The 22,375-nt window shown below is 43.9% G+C and overlaps 1 protein-coding gene across 2 annotated transcripts in view; it reads left to right on the top strand.

Annotated features, from left to right (window-relative positions):
• Positions 1-13,446, top strand: part of DHODH (dihydroorotate dehydrogenase (quinone)) — a 160,281-nt gene extending 146,835 nt beyond the window's left edge. For both annotated transcript variants that reach the window (XM_078669254.1, XM_078669256.1), the window contains one exon: positions 13,063-13,446. In XM_078669254.1, the coding sequence (XP_078525380.1) occupies positions 13,063-13,117 (55 nt within the window). In that variant the 3' untranslated portion in view covers positions 13,118-13,446. The remainder of the gene's footprint in view (positions 1-13,062) is intronic.
• The last annotated feature ends 8,929 nt before the right edge of the window (positions 13,447-22,375 follow it).

Genomic DNA, 22,375 nt, shown 5'->3' with positions numbered 1-22,375 from the left:
AATACACATATTTCAAATTACATCAGCAATTGAGAAACCACAAATTAAGCACGTATTGTCACTAAGAAGTGTGATGGAAACAAGATTTACTAGGAGTAAGAAATAAAGACACTTTACTTGGTGATACGCAAGTGATAAATATTCACTAAAACCCGATTTCCGCACATTTGTTTTTCCGCTATATATTTTTGACAGTATAACTGCATGTCTATTCATATTTAGTGCAACATTCCGTCCATCATCTTGTGTGTTTTGCTGTTCACCCTATGTGGAAGGGTATGCCCAGACGTGGGTCTCGTGCTCACTACGCCACTGGAGTCAAGCTATCCTGGCTGAAGACGGCTGATAGCCAGAAACCGGTCCTAGGATGCTTGATTCCGGTCCAGGGAAGACATGGCTTGGCAGTTCGGTCTGGACTGTTCCCATGAGGCACAGGGTCAAGACTGATTTGCTTATGGCCATGTCTGAACTGGGGTGGCTTGGTGAGCAAAATAACGATGGATTAAACCCAGATCTGTGAGGGGGGTGAATGTTTTGCCATTGTGCAACATTCCGTCCATCATCTTGTGTGTTTTGCTATTCATATTTAGTGGCCATATCAGAAGATCTGCTATCTGTAAATGACAATGTGCTACGTCACCAGTGCTCCAAAATTGGGGTGACCAACTGGCATGAATGCAAATTTAGGGCGGTAAGTGTAAAAAATCTGGACAAAGGGTCAAAATGCAGGACAAAAATTCAGGACAAAATTTTGGCACAAAAGGTACGTTTTACAGACACATCAGAGGAGGTTACGTGGTAGTATATAAGTAAGTAAATAGACAACCACTTGAGTACAAGTCAAAATAAGTTTATATTGGGTTGAGACAATCGTGCACTTCATGGTTTTTCGGTATGCGTGCAGCCTTGAGCAACTGTGCAGGTCATTTTGTGGTATTTCATATGATAATCTATTTATATTGTTGCTGCACTGGGTTGTCTATTCTGATATTTTGTCTACAATTCGTGGTCCTGAGCAGGCATGCTTGTTGAGAGAAGTGGTCCGGAAGATCTGCTTAGATAGACTTTGATACTAGAAATTCAGATACGAGTGCCATTGTGAGATGTAAGGCGGTACGCTTAGGTGAACTAAAGGGAGGATTGCTGTGACAAACCCACTAGGGAACGCTTTATAGGTGTTTCAGCAAGTGGAACTTAAAGTATGGGATCTGACTTTTCTTATGGGGCTTCACACAGAGCTGCACTAGTTGACCCAAGTCACAAAAGTGCTTTACCCTGCAGTTTTCTTTAATAATGCACTGTCGATACACTATTACATAGTTCATTTATGCACGCCTTGCCTATTGTTACAAACACAATATACATCTCAAGCACAGGTCATGGCACTATGAGGCTCTTCCTAAAAACTTAAACTTAAAACATGCACACATTTACAATTTACTAGTGTAACATTCAAGTAGCAGTTGGGTGTCACTCAAAATCTCACATGCATGAGGTATAGATCCCACACATAAGCACAAGGCAAATACAGAATAGTCACACATAGGCAAGGGAGTAGCCAGAAAATTAAAATACCTCCCACTTTGAGCTTAAGCTCTTATGGCACCAAGAAAGCAAAGTAAGTCATCAAACCCTCCCCAGAAGAGCTCTCTTATCCAAGGATCTAGCCATACATCCTTCCATCAAACCCCGGATATCCACAATTTCACATTTACATTCAGTCATCCATTAATTCTTTCATCATCATTCAGTCTTTCACCATTGATTGTGTCCTTCCATCTGTGTGCCAATCCATATCCAAAACTATTAGGTTGAAAGCCGGTACCTACAAGAGCGAGAAAGAGAGCAGTGGACATCTGGTAGCATATTTAAGATTAACGGCCTTCGTAGGCATTGACATTTAAGAGCATCGATCGCCTATTTGTGACCACAGTTTCGGGCACCGGCACTCTTCCGTTCGCAAATTAAGCACTGCCAGTACTCAATAACAGCCAGGGACAGTAAGTACCTGCAGTTTTATTGTTACATTTCAACCAATGCATATAGGGAAGTATTGAGGGTAGGTTATATTGCTGCTGTGTGTTCCTGGGAAAGTACTCGATCTGCGGTGGGTAATACAGAGCAGTATATATCAGTCTGTGGGTGTTGTGTACAGCCTAATATTTGCACTGGGCTAAAAGCCCACACATCTGTACTGTTGGCGAAATCAGCAGGGCTGTAAAGTGCGCACGAAAGAGCAGGGAATAAAATGCATCATGCAGGTACCAACAATCCCAAATATCTGCTGCTGAGAACGCTGTAGGTATTAATTGCATGACGAAGGACATTGAGTATTTGCTTTCTGTACTCCAACCACTGTCGGATCTAAACCGCGACAACTACTGCTACACTGAGGTGCAGATCCGGTCTGCATCACAGCCCACTATCAAAACTCAAGAATGTTTATCTTACAATGTCCTATTCCAGTGTGGTAAAAGTCTGAGACCTGAAAGAAAACCGGGGGGGAAAGTTTCCCTGTTTTCACCTTTCGCTTGCTTGAGTGGTGTGGCAAAGGCAGGGCAGGTATCTAACACCAGCGTGCCATGATCTCAAATCTGTAAGACAGTGCTGGTTATTCCTTGGACGGCAGGAAGGGCTGTGACCGCGGCCAGCCCCTGCCTGGCATTCCCTGCCCAGGCTACTTCCTATGCTATGTATAGGGCGAACCCTTGCCTAAGATTTTGGGAGAAGACCAGGGGTAATTGGCCTTGCACTGCACGATGAAATATGCAGTCCTACCCAGTCCTTCTGTGAATAAGCATCCCTTTTCCTACATAGCGGCACCCTGGTTTCTCCCCAGTGTGCAGCAAGAAGGGTCATGGTGCACGCAGATGTTACCATAGCAATGAATTTATCAACCTAAGGGTAGAGACATGCCCTATCTGGTGTGCAGGACAGCAGGGATGGCTGTGCCTGCAGTTAGACCCACCCTACCTGCCTTTTGCCTGAAAGGCAAACCCTCAAGCTCCAGGAAGCTCCCACTTCCCCACTCCCTGAAATCCACCCACATTTAACAACCTGGATACAGGCAATCCAAATCCTTACCGTAAACCCATGTATGTTACTCCCGATAGGCGTGTCGAAGCTCAATCTCCCCAAACTTCGAGTACAAGGCAATGCGCATGCGCGCTGTCCTATTCACAGCGGAAATCAGCATGCTTCATTAGAAGATGGTAACTATATTGCATTAGAGGAAAAAACATGAGCGACGACGTAATATCACGTGATAAAACGTCACGCTTTAGGTTGTGTGTAGTATTTTGTGATGCAGTCCAAGCAATTGTGGCGGCTGAAGTTGTTTTTTTTGGGCAAATCACTAAAGTGCTGGACTGCGTAGTCTAGGGTTTAGGGGGATTCTGGAGCTGAGGATAAAGCTCCTTACTTTACGCGCTGGATTTTTTGGGCCCTGTGCTACAGACTGTGTGATAGGGTATGAATACTGTTTGAGAATTTAGGAAATGTGAAGTGAAAAAAAGCCTATAAAATCTTGTATCTGTGGCACCTAACTCCCCATCTACTGCCCAACATTAATGCAGCCCACTCGACGGCATGCTGGAGCGGTTGCGGTAATGCCAGCACCCTATTCCACATTCAATGGTCTTGTTCAGGGTCGGAGTGGGATCACAATTAGGCCCGGGCACAACCTAGACAAGCTGTCTCCACGCCATTGCGCATATGAACAAAAAAGAAGTGCTCACTCAGAAATTAAAAAACGCCGTCTAATGCCGCGTGTAAAAGATCCAGTTCGGGTGGGCGGGGCCAAAAGGAGACCGGGCGGTAATGAGGAGGGACTAAGAAGCCTCCTTTTCAATCGTGAGCCAGTGTTCAGCCTGGAGGATGAAGACAGCGAATCAAAAAGATCGGTGGGGCTTTAAGTCCCCTTCTGAAAATGTACTGATGACAATAAGCCTCGCAGAGCGAGGAGCGCATGTGCGCTCCAGCGCTAGGTCTGCGAAACATAAAAATCAGCAACTATGGCTTTGTTGTATATAATAGTGAAAATGCTTCAGCTCTTAAATGATGAGACTGTGAAAGAGCTATCACCTCTTCTTTTTAACTTCTTTCACCAGCTTCTTTTCATGAACTGACACATAGCAGCATGGGCGTTTTTGTACATCTGTTTTGTATATTTCTTCCATCTGACAGAATGCCCTGCCCTAGACTGAGGCGGGAGGAGGCCCACCACAGCCTAGACTTGCCCATTGTCATTCTGTATGCGACAATGTGCTGCATACAGAATGGCAATGGGCGGGTGGCGCTTCTTCAGTGCTTAGATGAAGATACTAAGGCGGCCCCATCAGGAAGCTGAGGTTTCTTGCAGGGGAACAGCACTGTTCCCTAATGCCAAAAATGATGGACAAAAGGCGTCTGTAAAAGGGATTGTCACAGACAATGAACGTGTGGGCCAAATCACGCACAGACCGTGAGATATAAGACGGTCAGTCACCCTATCCAAAATGGACCACCATACACATACCACACCCTTGCCACTCTCCTACTGAATGGACATATCACATATTCTACACTTGTGCTTTTTGTATGACTCTTGGATCTTTCAAAATCCCTATGACTTATGGGATATAACATTAAGGGCAGCACCCCCACTCTGAAATTTGTTCCAGCACCACTTCTTTGATGCCTGACAAGGGATGCCTGGTGGCCATTACAACAGTCGAGTGATGCGAGTGTCGGCTGTGCTCCGGCAGTTGAGCACAATCAAGATTGCTGCAGAGTAACACCAGGAGTTAGTTGCCAATCTCTAAGTTTTCTGGTATTGGGGGCACAAGGTGGTTAAGGCAGTTCTTATTAAGAAGGATGTCATGTGTGCTTTCAAAATATAAGTTCGAGGCATATGAGCTGCAGATTGCACACTATGCATAGATGGCAACCTAGTGTTGGGCCCGGATGTTTGCAGTTTGTTTTTCTTGTAGAAAGTCTTTGGAAGTCACGAGATAGGTGTCTCCTCCTTTGGATTATACTCCACATGGGCATCGGCTCCATCCCCAGATTGTTTTTTTCCGCCACCGGGCTCGGGCGTCGGTGCGCAATCCTCACCGGCTTCAAGAAACTACTCTCGAAAGCGTTTTCCAGTCGACACTACTCTTCAAGACCAAGAACGTTGATTCCGGTCGTCGACTACGACCTTCGGGCCCAACTAGGACTCGACTCCAGCTTTTTGAAAGGACGCCATTTAAAAAGTGTCCTCAATGTGGGTCGAAGTTTCCCCACACGGACCTCCACGAGGTCTGTAACCTCTGCCTCTCTCCGGAGCACGAGGCCAAGGACTGTTCAGCCTGTGCCTCCTTCCGCTCCAAAAAGACTATCCGGGACCGGAGAGCCAGAAGAACAATGGCTCGATCTTCAGCATCGATTCCGGACGACATCTTCCAGGAAGGCGTCGATGTCCCAGAACAGCACGACGTCGACAGCAACTCAGAGGCAGCAGATTCTGATGTTGAGGACGTGACTCCAGCGCAGCGGGTCGTAAGTAAGACCGTCGACCCCGACCCTCCCTCGACACACACAAATAAGGCTACGGTCACACTCTCGCCCTCAGGCTCAGGTGCACACCGAGACACTACTTCGACGGCCCCACCTTCGGGCTCGGCCAAGAAGTCAATAAAGCCTTCCAGTGACTCTGGCTCGAGTCGACCCCACTCGGTGCCAGCCCACACTCACCGGCACCGAAGAAACCATCTAGTACTGCACCAAAGCCATCGGCGCCGAAACACTCCGTTCCTTCGGCACCCAAAACAACTTCGGAGCCACACAAAGCTTCCGGCCCCAAGAAGACATCGGTGCCGAAGCACACGTCGGAGCCGAAAAAAGTATCGGACTCGAAAAACCCTTGGAACCGAAAAAGACTTCGGAACCGAAAAAGACCCCGGTTTCCCTCATTAAAGACAAAAGGTCGAAAGAAGCCGCTACGGCGCCAAAACAAGCTTCCATGCCGAAAGGTCACACTCCTGAAAGACTTGTTTACTCCAGACCCAAGGCAAAAGACTCTCATAAAAGATCCTAAGACTGGTCGATTGACATTATCAAAGAAACTACCATCAGAGGCACCAGCCCCAGCTCCTGCTCCAAAGAAGAAAGACATTGCTACCTCACCTATGCATGTGCCTTCCCCGCCTCCTGCACCCAATCCCTCCCCCCATATTTCACCACATCGCTCCCCTACACCATCTAGCACACATGATGATAATGGGGATGACATATCAGATACAGGGGCTAACCCAGAGGAGCCATATTATCACCCAACCTCGCCAGACCCATGGGACAACTATAATACACCAGACGTCCCAAATGTACCCCAAGATGACATATACCCCTCTAGGCCTTCACCGCCAGAAGACACTATGGGGTTTAACCAGTTACTGATTAGAGCAGCACAATACCACGGGGTAGATATGCACTCCGATGCAGTAGAGGAGGACTTCCTGCTAGATACATTTGACACTGCACAAAGGTCGTCAGCGACTTTGCCAATGCTCAAAGGCGTGGTTAAACATGCCTCTGAGGTCTTTAAAGACTCGGGTCATAAATCCAAGAGTTGAGAAAAAGTATAAAGCTGCACCATCTGACCCAGCAAATATAAAGGGACCAGTTCCCCTAGACTCTCTAGTCGTGTCTAACGCACGTAAAAGAGCTAACTCTCAAACATCAGGCGAAGCTCCCCCACCAGACAAGGAATCTAAACTCCTTGACGCGTCCGGGAAAAGAACTGCCTTACAAGCAGCAAACATGCGGCGCATTGCCAACACACAAGCCTTACTAGCACGCTACGATAGGGCACATTATGATGAGCTCGAAAACATAATGCAACATCTCCCTGATCAATTTAAGGATAGAGCTAGTGAGCTAATTCAAGAAGGAAAAATGATCACTAACACATCTATCCGCTGTGCACTAGATGCAGCAGACACAGCCTCCAGAGCTGTCAATACTAGCGTCCTGCTGCGCAGGCATGCTTGGCTATGTATATCTGGCTTCAAGCCAGAGGTCCAAAGCGCTATACTCAATCAGTGACACTTATAATCAATCAGTGACACTTATAAAGCGCGCTACCAATCAACCATTCGATGAGCAACACCTATTTGGGCCCGTGGTGGATGTCTCCCTCGAAAAAATGAAAAAAGACACCGACACAGCAAAATCTATAGGAGCCCTGCAGTCGCAGGCTCCCAGACGTCCATTTAGTCGCTCCACATATAGAGGTGCAAAAAGAGGGTACTCATCAGACACACCTTCCACAACATACAAAAGCCCCACTCAGTCTACCTACAGTAAGGGCTACCAAAGGGGAGGTTACCGCGGTAACAACAACAAAGGCAGAGGCAAGAACAACAACTCACGCTCTGCCTCCACCCCTACCCAATGACTCCCCTCCCCTTCCCCCGCCCCATTCCACTCCTGTCGGGGGAAGGACACCGCAATACCTACCAGCCTGGGAAGACATCACATCAGACAGGTGGGTGCTTCAAATAATTCAGTCAGGTTGCTGTCTAGAACGAACATCTACCCCTCCCAAATATACCACCCAAACAGCGTCCAATGTCACAAGATCATTTAACGCTGCTCAGACAAGAAGTACTTTCTCTCCTGCAGAAAAATGCAATAGAAATAGTTCCAAAACATCAAAGGAACAAAGGAGTATATTCCCTATACTTCTTAATTCCAAAGAAGGACGGATCTCTGAGACCTATTCTAGACCTCAGGCCTCTAAACGCTTACATACAGTCGGATCATTTCCATATGGTCACACTTCAACAAGTCCTTCCACTCCTGTTGCAGAACGACTTTCTTGTCACACTAGATCTCAGACACCTACTTTCACATCCCAATTCACCAGGCGCACAGAAAGTACCTAAGATTTGTGCTAGAAGGACAGCACTACCAATTCAAAGTACTCCCATTCGGAGTAACAACAGCGCCAAGAGTGTTCACCAAATATCTAGCAGTGGTAGCAGCACACTTAAGAAGACCGCACATCCACGTCTTCCCATATTTAGACGACTGGCTCATAAAAGCACAGTCGTACAGCCAGTGTGTACAACACACTCACAATACAATAATGTTACTTCACAACTTGTGATTCACAGTAAATTACACCAAGTCACATCTGCTACCATCGCACACGCAACAGTACCTAGGAGCTACAATCAATACTCAACTAACACTAGCTTATCCCTCTCCAGCAAGGATAACAAGTGTGCAAACGCTCCTAACAAAATTCAAATCACAACACTCGCTTCCAGCTCGAGTGTTTATGCAACTCATTGGGATGATGGCATCTTGCATAATCATAGTACCTCACGCAAGACTGCAAATGCGTCCACTTCAAGAATGTCTAGCACGTCAATGGAATCAGGGTCAGTTAACAGACCTAATGTTGGTAGACAGTCGGACTCATCGCTCTCTGCAATGGTGGAACAGAAAAAACCTGTCAAAAGGCCGACTATTCCTAGAGCCTATTCCACAAATAGTACTAACAGCAGACGCATGGCTCTCTGGCTGGGGAGCCCACCTACTGCATCACACCATGCAGGGAAGGTGGACACCAATGCAAAAACTACTCCACATCAACCATCTGGAGTTGTTAGCTGTGTTTCTAGCTCTAAAAGCATTCCAAAAACAAATTGCAAACAAAACTGTCTTAGTCCGCACAGACAATATGACAGCCATGTATTACATAAACCAACAAGGAGGGACACACTCTCTGCAGCTCACAGCTAGCTCAGCAGATATGGAGGTGGGCTATACCTCAGAACATCTTCTTAATAGCCCAACACGTCCCATCGGTTCAAAACACCATGGCAGATCTGCTAAGTCGGCAGACTCAGTAGATGCACGAGTGGGAACTTAATCCACAAGTTCTTCATCCGTTCTTTCAAATGTGGGGACAACCTCAGATAGACCTCTTCGCCACCCACGACAACGCAAAATGCCCACACTTTGCCGCCAGATACCCACACCCATTGGCCAAAGGCAATGCGATATGGATGAACTGGTCAGGACTATTTGCGTACCCTTTTCCTCCTCTACCAATGATTCCTTTACTAGTACGCAAGATGCAACAACACTCGCTAACACTTATACTAGTAGCTCCAACGTGGGCCAGACAACCGTGGTACACCACACTGCTACAGCTATCTATGGTACCACATCAAAAACTAAACCTATCTCCATATCTTCTAACTCAGAACCATGGAGAGATCAGGCACCCGGACCCAGCTCAGCTCAACCTTGCGAACTGGCTCCTGAAGTCATAGAGTTTGGTTATCTCAAACTCCCTCAAGAGTGCATGAATGTTATCAAGGAAGCAAGGCGTCCCACCACTAGAGCATGTGATGCTGCTAAGTGGAAACGTTTTGTAATATACTGTCAAAACAACAACATAAATCCCCTAGATGTGTCCATCCAACACATTATAGGCCATTTACTACACCTTTAAAAGTGTAATTTAGCCTACACATCTATCAGGTTGCACCTAGCTGCCATTGCAGCTTACTTTAAAAAGAGACAGATGTTGTCTATTTTGTGAGTACCAGCCATTAAAGCTTTCATGGAGGGTCTCAAAAGAATAATACCTCCAAGAATACCACCTTCGCCTGTGTGGAACTTAAACATAGTGCTCACACGTCTAATGGGACCTCCATTTGAACCTTTACATAAATGCGAATTGCAATTTCTCACATGGAAAGTGGCTTTCCTAGTAGCCATTACTTCTTTAAGAAGAGTTAGTGAAATGCAAGCATTTACCATTCAAGAACCTTTTCTGCAAATGCATCACAGTAAGGTTGTGCTTCGTACAAACCCTAAATTCCTTCCAAAAGTCATTTCGCCATTCCATCTAAACCAATCTGTGGAACTGCCAGTCTTCGTCTCGCAGCCACAAACCGTAGCAGAAAGAGCTCTGCACACCGTAGATGTCAAAAGAGAGAACACAAAGCTTTAGAAAAACAAAACCGCTTTTTGTATCTTTTTCACCCAATATCAAAATCTGGTATTGCTAGGTGGATCGTTAAGTGTATCCAAATATGTTATCATAAAGCTAAGCGTACACTAACAATTCCTCCAAAAGCCCATTCTACAAGGAAAATAGGGAATTCCATGACATTCTTAGGGAACATTCCCTTAGAAGACATCTGCAAAGCAGCTACATGGTCCACACCGCACACATTCACAAAATACTATTGTGTAGATGTGCAAACGAAGCAACAAGCCACTGTAGGCCAAGCTGTACTTAAAACACTATTTCAAACAACTGCAACAGATACGGGTGGTCGCCGCTAACGTGGGTATTGCTATACAATATATGCATAGTGTGCAATCTGCAGCTCATATGCCTTGAACGGAAAATGCTACTTACCAGTATGCATCTGTTCTTGGCATACACAGCTGCAGAATTGCACCCGCCTGCCCGGCTACCTTTATCTGTTCCAGTGTTATCGTCATTAGATACAAACACACGTGGTCATCACAATCTCTTAGCTCCATCACTTCCCTAATGGCGAAAAACAATCTGGGGATGGAGCCGATGCCCATGCGCAGTATCATCCAACGGAGGAGTCTCCTATCTCGTGACTTCCAAAGACTTTCTACAAGAAAAACAAACTGCAAACATCCGGGCCCAACACTAGGTGGCCATCTATGCATAGTGTACAATTCTGCAGCTGTATATGCCAAGAACAGATGCATACTGGTTAGTAGCATTTTCCTTATTGTTTTAGTAGGCAGTCTTGTCAAGTGACATCAGATCCAGCCAAGCATAATGCGGTAAATAGCTCTTCAATATCAACAACAAAAATAGCAAATTATTTAGATATTTTTTTTAGCAGGATCAAGGTAGGTGAGGCAGTCCTAGTTAATGAGACTTTCTTGAGGGAAACAATAGGAAAATCCACGGATGTACTTTTCTGTGCATTTAGAGTGCTTGATAAAAATACATTTCTGTTGTCTGAGACATGGAATGTATTAAAATAATAAATATCAACTCTTTTACTTGTGACAAAATTAGGTTATGAAGAAAGCAGACATAAGTAGCTTAAATTCTATGACTGCCTCTTTTTAAAAAACAATTCTCCCTTTCTTGAACAGCTTAAGACATGAATTTGACCTAATCACATGTGCACATATTCCTAAAAGGAGTGTGTTTCAGTGTCTGGACTGGTGGCTAGTCTTCTAGTTTTCAATGTTTTTGTTTTTTAAGCCCACTCTGATTTCTTTGTTTTTTTGAGAGCGAGTTCTGCAGTTCCCATGACACTCCTACTGGGTCTTTCGCTTGTGGCTCATTTCATCTGTAGTTTGCTGCACCCTGCGTTTCCACTAATTCGAAACTGGGTGGCTATCTGAGTATGGTATGGTCCATAGTGTTATTGTATTACTGTTCCAAGATGGCTGCTTCTGAACGTAGCAGCTTGGTTGGAACTTTAAAGCAAGAATACACTATGACCAAGACCACTGCAAAACAGCTGCTCACAAATATGTTTATGCATATGCCCGTCTTTAGTTTAGGTGGCAGCACGTTTTCTTTTTTCTACTTGTATTCTTTAATTTATCTTCCATATGCTTTTAACCTCATAAGTGCTGCGCACGACCAACGGCCGACAGCACCACTACCTCCGTAGTGCTGCCGTCGGCCGTTGAACGTTCCAACTGCACCTGCGCAATGGAAGGTCCAGCACTGGAGCTGGACGTTCCATCGCAGCTAAGGTGTTAGGAGTTTTTGTTTGTTTTATTGTAGATGCGTAAGTGGGTGAATGCAAGAAAGAGCCCGTGGCTGGATGAAGGGAGGTATGAGTGCAGGAATGGGTGATGGAGTGAACATATGATGACTTAAAGCAGGCATAACCTCATCAGTAAGTTTAGAGACACAAGACCTGTTGGCATTGCCAGTGCTTGGTAGACACTGGATCACACACAAGGACATCAATTTTAAAGGCTCATCCTTCATCCAAGGAAAGCTGCAAAGATGTTCTTAATAAATAAACCTCTTCTCTAGACTAGCATTCTGCATGACTATCCCTCCTTGCAAGAAAAATGGATCTTTGTAATCTCTTTCTATATACAAGCCAAAAAATGTTGGGATTCTTTCCCTGAAAAAAAAAGAAACATCTGAAACGACCTGGATAGTGAAGACTTAGTTAGCTCTTTCCGAGATGATTCTACAGTGACATCAGTAGGAGGGAATGGACACTACAGAGGTGAGGATGATTCCTGACACAAATTGGACAGACAGCCCTAAGGAGGGTAGGTCTAACCATATGCCTAGGTATTTTTCTCTCCTTTGCTCCACTCCATACATAAGCACACGTATATGTTTACAGTGATACTGTATTTATTAGTCTGCTTACTCCCACAACACCAAAATGCTTTCCACATACCCTGCACTGCTCACCATTTTCTTTATCCATAATCCAGCAGTTTATAAGCTTAAGTATCCTGTTTCCTACACGACAAGGTGCACTGACAAAATATGATAACTTCACAACTCTGATCTGTATGTCCAACAGTGACACCGCTTACGTAGACCACCTTACAAACTCTCTTACACATACGTACTTCCCACAGTAGATTGATATCCATCTACAAGCATACTTTGGCACTTCATCAGGGTTATAAAGTGTATATAAATGCAACTACCATACAACTAACTTGGGTCTAATCTGTACTTTGCTTGTGACAGTGAAGCTCCTAATGATGTATATCAAATGCTATATCTTCTTTTTTGGTGTTAATATAAATGGCCAGGTCATGTTGAGGTTCAATTTCTATCCTTTCTCTTCCCAAGGTTTTAAGGGCATTTCAGTTTAAGTTCAGCTTAGGTTCTGATCCCTAGAAAATTCACCTAGTATGATGTAGACTTCTCTGGCTACACACATCTTTTATACAATGTCTCAATCTTGTTGATTGACCTTGGATACAAATATTTTGTGACTGCTTTCTTGTCATTGTTGAGTGATTTTGACTTTGAAAGAGCTGGCAGTTGAATGCTGAGATTCTCTCCTTCTCTGTTTGCAGGGAGCAAGGCTTTAGTAATGTGACTGAAGCCATTGGAGCAGATCACCGAAGATGACCACTTTATTCTGCTGAGGAGAGCCTTCATGTTCAACCAGCCATTTGTTGTGGTGTGTTCTGTGGGAGCCTTTGCTTATTCCGCGTCCTCCTTTTTTTTTTCTTCTCATCATTTCAAGCAGGTTTGGTAATGCTGCTTGTACTACTACCTCGGTGACCACATCCGGCCAAGCAGTGGCTCAAAGACGAAGCCTTGGGAACTGAGCATTGCAATAATCATGTCCATTTAAGTGGAGCTCCAGAGAATTGATTGTATGAAATTGTCAGTAGCAGGTTTCTTGTCATTTTAATGATGGACCAAAAATATACTAATACATAAATCTATGAAAAGGAATTAAGGTGTATTTTTTGTTATACATGGGGGTGAAATACTTTGTAACTTTGCCAAGGGCATCTCTTAACAGTTTGTACACGGCACCCTAATGAAAGGAATGACCTAGTTTTTACTCCTCACCTTTACCAGCTACAGGTGCAATAACTTAGGGTTCTTTATTGTATGTCCCTCCCCACCTCCTCCATTGTCAGTACTGGTTCAGTCAGACACACCTCTTTGGCTACTTACCTCTGTACCTAACCCACCTCTCTGTATGTATAATTTAGATTTCTATGCTGACCCCTCGTTTTTGCGGATTCCTGCCACCCTGTTTGGGTGTATGTTTATATTACAGAGGCACAGTTGCCCCTTTTCTGTTATGGTTGACACTTCACATGATAAGAAATCACATTCCCTCCCTTAATAATTTTGTCTCTTTAGCAGTTTGCACCAAACTCAGTTAAGCACTGTTGAGTAGGAAATCAATGATCACATTATTTGGCGCACATTGTTCAGATGGATCAAAAGTTAGGAGAGGTGTCCGAAAATGTATGGAATTTGCAATTGACATGGGTTTTCCCAAAATAAACATTCTCTACACTCAACCCTGAAACCATTGAACAGAAATACGCGAAAGTTTAATGGCACAGCAGCCTTTTCGTCATCCAATGCCTCTTTTTGTTGCAATTAATTCTTTTTCAGCTGTTTTGGAGATAGAAGCGAAAATGTGACTATTAGGAGTACATGTACCGATTAGATGTGTGTGAATTTTATATATGTGTGTGCGTGTGTATTATATATATAATAAAGGTTAAAAGTTAATTCTAGTTAGGAAAACTTAATTTATTCTTCCTATAGAAACCAAACTTCAACTGCACAAATATTAGAAATTCTAAAGTTCTAGTTGTACCTTAAATTTCTAATGTATGCACCACATTTAAATTACTATAACTTCATTTGTTTTTTCTACACAAACCAAAGTCAAAATACACAAACATAAAAAATATAAAAGTTACCATCATACCATAAATGTATTAATTTAAGCACCACCTTTAAAATATAACTAGCTCTCCGCCATATAAAGTGTTTCCAGTTCACTAACCACACAACAATAATTGGAACTCTCCACTCTATCATGCGCTGCTTATACCCTTTCATATTACATCACTTATACCAACTGACATCATTGTATTTATCACAGCACATTTTCTCCAATCCCATACTTTCTGAGAACACAGTTATGTGAAGTGTTGGAAAGTCTCGTAGAGTGTTGTACAATGGAGTGTCTTTGGCTAAACTGGAGTAGAGTCTCGTAGAGTGGCATAGACTGTAGTACAGGTGTTGTTGTGTTTTTTGTTTTTTTGGAGTACTCGTTCACCACTGGCTGCCAACCTCTGGTCCCATTGTTCCATCCTCTTATCTCGTTAGGTTAGCCATAAGTTTACCAAACCTGGGAAGATTATAGCGACCCTTTCAGATCTAACCAATACCAAGCTGAGTTTCCAAGATGCAGTCAGCTGTAATCTTGGGAACATTAGACATCAATCCATTGTGGCCCTTAACCTTGTCATAATTCTCTTAGTTGTTTCTCTCTGGTGTTCTACCCCATTCCATGCGACCAAAGTGAGCCATATCTTAGATCTTCTTGCAGAAGTGAAATGTGCATCCATTTTTAAAGTATGCATTACAGAATCCAACCACTCAGATTTAGTAGGGGGTACCTTAGATATTCATTTTCTACAGATTTCTCTTCTTGACAAAAGATATCCGATGCAAAATTTTACTGTTGTCCTTGCTGAGCTTCACAGAGTCAGCCATGCTTCCAAAAGTAATCCATCCAAGGCTTACCTTGCTGTCTACTTGGAGAATGTTACTTATAGTCTTACCCACAGCATCCCAATATTCCTGAACCCTGGGGCATTCCACCAACATGTAAATGTTGTCATCATTTTCTAAACCACACTTCATACAGTATGGCAAATCCGTTTTCCCCAGTTTCAGAAATTTTGTGTGTGTCCAGAATGCTCTGAGAAGGGAGAAAATATGGTACCTTCTCAATAGGCGGGTTTTACCATGCTATAAAGTGTATGCATTGAAAATTGCCATAAGTCTTGGATCTGCAGCCTATGCAAGCATCCTCTCCATAACTCCTCAGGATGGTAGGCCATAATATCTAACATCAGCAAGTTACATAGTGAGACCTCTTTCTTCCCTGGATGCATTTTCAACAATTGTTCTCCCAACTTGTTGGTGTTTCTATCATTAGGCCTAAAGGTTTGTGACCACTATTTTAGTTGAAGAAACTTGAAGCTGGAAATGTTCCTCTGGGAGCTGCAAGACTTTTCCCCTCATCTTCTTGTAAAATGTCATGCCCCCAAACTTTTACAGGAAATGGGATTCACCCCTTCTTTCTCCCTTCAACATGACTTTGAGCTAGGAACTGATTCCTGGACCCTCTATATTAATAAGTAAACACCTATAATTTTTTATCTGTAAAGCTGGAAATCTAGCACTGAAACCCCTCCCTTGTCTCGTCTTCTATAAAGTTTCTTCCAGGAGATCCTTGCTCCCTTTTACTCCCAAATTAAGTAGTTGACTTTCACTTGCAGCTTCTCCAAACACTGTTTTTAATGTGTAGGGCATTGTGTTAAAAAGAAAGGTACATTTTGGCTGGGCGGTCATTTTTATCATGCTAGTTCTTCAAATATTGTTAATGAGACCAACTCGTTAATAATTTGCTTGTTTCCCTCAATACGCTTTGGAAATTCGATTCTGCAATCCTGTCTAAATCTTGTGTAATTTTAATTCTAAACTATTTCATCTCCTTTTTTATTAGTCTATTCTCCCACTCGACATTCCACACCATTATTTTGGTTTTTGAGGGATTTGCTGCGTAGCACAACACTTCACCGAAATCTGCAGTCAGCCGCTCAATTACAGAGAGAGCAGATCATAAGTTTGTAGTATAGATCATCAAGTAATCTGCATAGAGAGACTTTTTTTGCCTAACATTATATCTAAAGGAGCTTATTGCTCTCTCCTTTCTAAGCTTATGTGCCAGAGGTTAAATATATAAATTAAACAAGAGGAGATAATGGGCAACCCTGCCTCGTGCCCCTTATTTGAAACGCTGATGTTAACCTGCCATTTAATTTTTTTTTAGCTGAGAGGTTCTTACAGATCAACTGAATTACACCTTCTGAAATGTATCCCCTAAATTATAAGGTTTTAAAACTGTCTTCAAGTGCGACCAGTTGACCCTATTGAAGGCTTTACAAGCATCCTGCTTCAGGATGACAAGTGGAACTTTAAAGTTGGTGGCTAGGTCTGTTAAATTTAGTAACTCAGGGGTTGGCTCATGCAAGTATCTACCTCTCATGAGACCTTTTTGATCCTTATGTATTAGATCTCCCAGCACCTTCCTCAACCTCTTAGCTAGACCATTAGCAAAGATTTTAGAATGACTATTCAAAAATAATATAGGCCTATATGACTCGCAGTAGGTGGGGTCTTCATCTGGTTTCAAGATTAGAGTGGCCGTAGAATCCCACTGAGTGTGGTAAAGGGGCCCTTTTCTCTAAAGATTTCCCCAAACAACCTAATCAAGAAAGGTATAATTGAATCCCCCAACATTTTCAAAAATTCATTGCGAAGGCCATCCGGGACTGCTGCTTTCCCTCTCTTGCTGGAACTAACTGCCTGCCAAACTTCACTTTGCACATTATCCTGATCTAAACATTCCTTTTTAGTATTTGAGAGTTTGTCTAATTGGTCAGCCTATAAACATTCATTAACCTTCTCTTCTGTGGTTACCAGGTTTTCTGTATACAAATCTCCCACAAATTTGAGAAAAGTATTTTCAACACGGAGGCTACTTGTTAGGTAAGAATTCCGTCCCCTTACACTTTATCTCTCTCACAACGTTCCAGGCTTTTTCTGTTTTAGTTTTCTATGTCAGCAACTTACCGGAGTACTCGCCATATTCAAAATTAGCCATCTTGCTCTCCTCCCACCTGGGCCTAACTCTATTCTTATATATTGAAATAAGCCCATCACTCCACTCTTGTTACTCACTCTCTTGAAATATTTTGTTGTTAGCTGACAATCTCTGATCTAGTTGTTGCGTTTCCAGGTGATTCATCTCAAGCTCTTAATCCCTCAGTTCCCCTCAAAATGCCTTACAATACTGAGAAGATATACTAATTGGCTTCTCGATCATAACCGCCTTAAAGGCATCCCAAACTATATTTAAAGGAGTTGAACTGACATGTAATTCCATTGACTCCTCTGACTTCAAGCTGTCAACTGTCTCCTGGTCTAACATAAGAGTATGATCTAAGGTCCACATCCTTAACTCTTGCCTGTTAACGAGTTTCATTTCTAAAATAACATGCATGATTAAATAGGTGTGCAGTTACATGCTTAATCTCCTTAATATCTCCACATAAAGCCTGATCGACTAAAAGTAGTCAATCCTAGATGAGTGGCCATACTTTTTATTGTGAAATGTATATCCACAGAACTTCCCACCCTTATTCTCCAAATGTCACACAATCCTAAAAGTCTCATCATCTTTTTAATATATGATAATAAGGTGTACCATACTGTCATTCAGAGAGAGACTCACCACTATAAAGGGGCCATGCACGTTGTAGAGGACGAAGAAAACTTCCCGGGGGAGACTCTTTCTAGGGCAGATTGCGGTGTGCAATTCTTACCTATGCTCCAGTTCGACCCAGGTAATTTTATAGATCCATTCAGAGTCCTCACCCTACGCGTGGAGAAGTATAAGGCTTCTCTCAACTACACTCTACATTAGATGTCCGATTCCCCCCCAGATTCCCCTGTACATATTGACATGAAGAGAGCCTCAGCATAAGCAACAGGAGACTCCCCATCCCCGGACAAAGATAGTAAACGTCTCAACGCCACAAGCAAGCTAGTAGCAGCCAAGACAACTACTCAATGACACATTGTTAATTTGGTGGGGTTGCATTTGAGCAGTGGCAGGTTTCTCTGGGAGGAGATTGATGCACTCATACAACCCCTCCCTGATGCCTTCTAGAAAATAGAAAAGGAGTGCAGAGCTGGCTGCAGGGAGGTGGGGGAGGAGGGGGGGGGGGTTCTGATTAATCTCCAGTGCAAACATCCAACGTGCCATGGACGCAGAGGGCACCGCCTCTGCAGCATAAATATGTCCTTCATAGATGTGCATGACTTCGCATCTCTGACTTTAAACCAGAGGTCAATGAACAACACCTTCAAAACCGATTTGATGAGGATCATCTTTTTAAACCCCAAGTGAATGCAATATTGGAGAAGATTAAAAAAAGACACCAAAATTGCTAAGTCTATGCATGCCTTCCAGTCTAACACCTCAAGGGGCAATTCGTATTGGCAACTGTCTGGGGAGTGAGCACAAGATAGTCGGCCCCAAACATACTATAGGCAGTAGCAGGTGTTTCATGACTCCTAGTCCAGTATCATGGTACCCAAGAGGAAATTACAGGGGCAACATTGGCAATGGAAGTGGTAGCAGTGGTTCCGGGAAGGGAGGCTCTTCTCTTAAAATTATTATTTTTTTTTTTAAATGACTCGCCCATGCTACCTCACCAGTCACACAACACCTGTTGGGGAAAGACTAAGGGGTTTTCGCTTTTGTTGGAGGGAAATTGCCTCCAATCAGTGGGCGCTAGCGGTAGTCCTACAGGGTTACTACTGAGAATTCCACACCACCCTGCCCAACATACCACCACTCCAGTGTGCCTTCAGTCATCATCACCTTACTCTCTTGAAAAAGTAGGTCAAAGCACTCTTTTAAAAGGACACCTTTTAGCCAGTGCCTCATCACCAACAGGGGTAGGGCTTTTACTCAATGTACATACTTACTTCAAAATCCCAAAAAAGGTGGTACCCTCCGGCCCATCCTTAATCTCAGGCTGCTCAGTTGGTATTTCCTGTGACAGTCTTGCAGTACATCATCAGCCCACTGCTCTGATAAATGTACCTCATGATCATGTTGGACCTCCATGATTCCTATTTCCCATCACCAGTACCTCTGATTTGTGGTAAGTGGTCATTCCTACCCCTTCAGAGTACTATCCTTTGGAGTCACCACATCTTCAAGGATCTTTACTAAAGGCTTGGTGGTTGTGGAGTCTCATCTATGCTGCATCCAAATGTTCTCTTACACTGATGACTGGCTTCTCAAGAGTAGCAGCAGGCAGCAATGTCTAACACACAGATGACTATAACCCTTTTTCACAGCTTAGAGTTTAACATAAATACAAAGTAAGCCCACCTCGAATCTCAACAAATCCAACATTCTTATGCTCCATCTTAAACATTATCATGGGGGCTTCATACCCCAAACAGAAAAGGGTGATGGCATTTCAATAGCTGCTGCTTCTTTTTTCATGTTAATTGTTAGAACTGTAATGAAGCTACTGGTTATGATGGCCTCTTTCATAGCAATTGTATTGTACACCAGATTACACATGCGCCCACTCTATCAGTGCCTCCCTGGCGAGTGGTCAGAAGCAGAGGGTAAGTATGAAGATCTAGTTCTGATAAAGGCCAGCATTCGCCCCTATCTGCAGTGGTGAAACAGCAACAACCTATTGCTTGGTAGGACTTTCTTGGACCCTTTTCTGCATCTGACCATTACCCCGATGCATTGCTCATTTGATGGGATGCACATTTTGGCAACATGGCGGTTGAAGGCTTCTGGACCCCTCTTCACCAGGGGAGGCACAACAACTACTTGACTTAAAGATGATGGCTATTCTCTTAGCCCTCAAAGTGTCTTGTAAAGACCAACAACAAGACAGCGATATATTGCATACCAAAATTGGCAGCACTCACCCCCCACCCCTCTGCTGTCTGCCTGAGCACAACAAATCTGGCACTGGCCAAGCTGCCGGAACAGTCCTCTCCTGGCAGAACACCTTCCAGGGGTGGACAATGACTTTGCAGCCCATTAAGCAGGACTCCTCAACAAGTCCATGAGAGAGACCCTCAATTCACAAGTACGCATAAGGTACTTTCAGCACTGGGAGAGCCTAGCTATCAACATTTTTGCCTCCAGCAAAAAGGCAAAATGCCCAAGCCTCCACTTCCAGGTACCCACAGTCCATGGGCATTGAACAGTGGATGAACTGGTCAGTGATGTACACCACACCTTATAATAGTGGCACCAATGTGGGCCAGACAGCACTGGTAGTAATACCACTAGTAACGTCCATCAGCCACACAAGGAGCTTCTGATCAGACAGGACCATCTCACACGGCAACATCAGTTACCCAGTCCCTAAGCATTTCAACCTAGTGATCTGCCTCATGACGTTTTATGTGTTTGAATACCTACACCTCTCAGCGGAGTGTATGATTATCCTCCAAGAGGCATGTAGGCCTATAACTCATGCATTTATGCAGTGAAGTGGAAAAGATGTGTCCACTACTACTGTATCCAAGCAATTGTATCCCTTCGAGGTTAAGGCGCAGGGCGTCATTTCCTACCTTTAACTTCTTCAAAAGGTAAGTCTAGCTTGCGCCTTTCTACACCTCCATTTAGTAGCTGTAGCCAAATCCAACAGGGAATGCTCATTCCTTTTCAGAATTCCTGTTGTCAGGTTGTTCATGAAGAGCTTCAAAAGGGTGATACCCCCAAGAACACCTCCAATGTGGTTCTCAAAAGGCTCAATGGGGCCACCTTCTAAGTTTCTCCATTCATGCAACTTCGAGTTCCTTGCCTGGAAGGTGGCCTTCTTTTAGCTATAAATTCACTTAGGCGCATTGGAGAGTTACAAGCTTTTACTATAAAAGAACAATTGATTACGGTACACAAGGACAGAGTAGTTCTTAGAACCAATTCTCACATAAGGTGGTCTCACCTATCCACTTTAACCAGCCTATTGAGCTGCTCATAGTCTTTCTGCAACCTGATTCTGTAGTGGACAGGGCATTAAACACTTTTGATGAAAAATGGCTCACATATCGTTTTGACAGGACTAAGCCTTTTCGTAAGACTAACCACCGTTTTTGTTGCTTTTGCTTAACCCTATAAGGGTGAAACATTACCTGAACCATAAGCCAATAAAACTGGCAATGATAGGTGTAGGAAAGTGCCCCTTTTTGCATGGTTACCCCCCACTTTTTGCCCGTCATCTGATGCAACCTGACTTGATGTGCCCTGGGTCCCTGCCAATCAGGTTCCCAGGACCTGTGTTCTTTCCCAAGACTATACCCTTTTATCCACAATTGGCACGTCTCTGGCCACAGGTAAGCCCCTTGTAAAAGGTACCATGGGTCCCAACGGCAATGTGACCAGGGAAGGCCTCTAAGGGCTGCAGCACCTATTATTCCACCCACAGAGGCCCTGTACGCCCACACACAGCCATTGCAGGCTGCGTGTTTTGGTACAGAGAAAATTGGAGTCCACATGGCACACATCCCTATGTCCCATGCCTGCAACCCACTGCCTAAGGCCTAGGTTTGTCACCCCTCTACAGTGCCTGAGCTCCTTCTTAGACATTGTAAGTGTAGTAAAGCCATAAAGAGTATATGGACTAAGAGTTGGTCATTAAGAACTCCACAGCTTCATAATGGCTTTACTAAAAACTGGGAAGTTTGGGAGAAAACCTCTCAGCACATTGAACCCACACTGATGCCAGCGTTGGATTTAATATAAAATGCACTGGGAGGGCATCTTAGAGATGTAAAATAAAAAATAAAATGAAAATTGGCCAGCCCTAGTGTGATTCCTGAATGACTGGCCGTCATTTGCCACCACTAGAGAGTTTTCTGGATCCCTGGGTAGAGACCCTCTGCTCTCTGGGTCCAGAAACAAACACCATCCTGGGCATAGGTGTCATGTCTCCTCCCCCAGGATGGGCTGTGTCCACGAAAGGGGAAGCTTCAAAGGCTTACTCCCTTGAGAAGCTGTGC

The sequence above is a fragment of the Lissotriton helveticus genome, chromosome 12 (assembly GCF_964261635.1).
Source record: "Lissotriton helveticus chromosome 12, aLisHel1.1, whole genome shotgun sequence".
Taxonomy (NCBI): Eukaryota; Metazoa; Chordata; class Amphibia; order Caudata; family Salamandridae; genus Lissotriton; species Lissotriton helveticus.
Note: the sequence above shows the minus strand (reverse complement) of the source record. Positions and strands in the feature narration are given on the sequence as shown.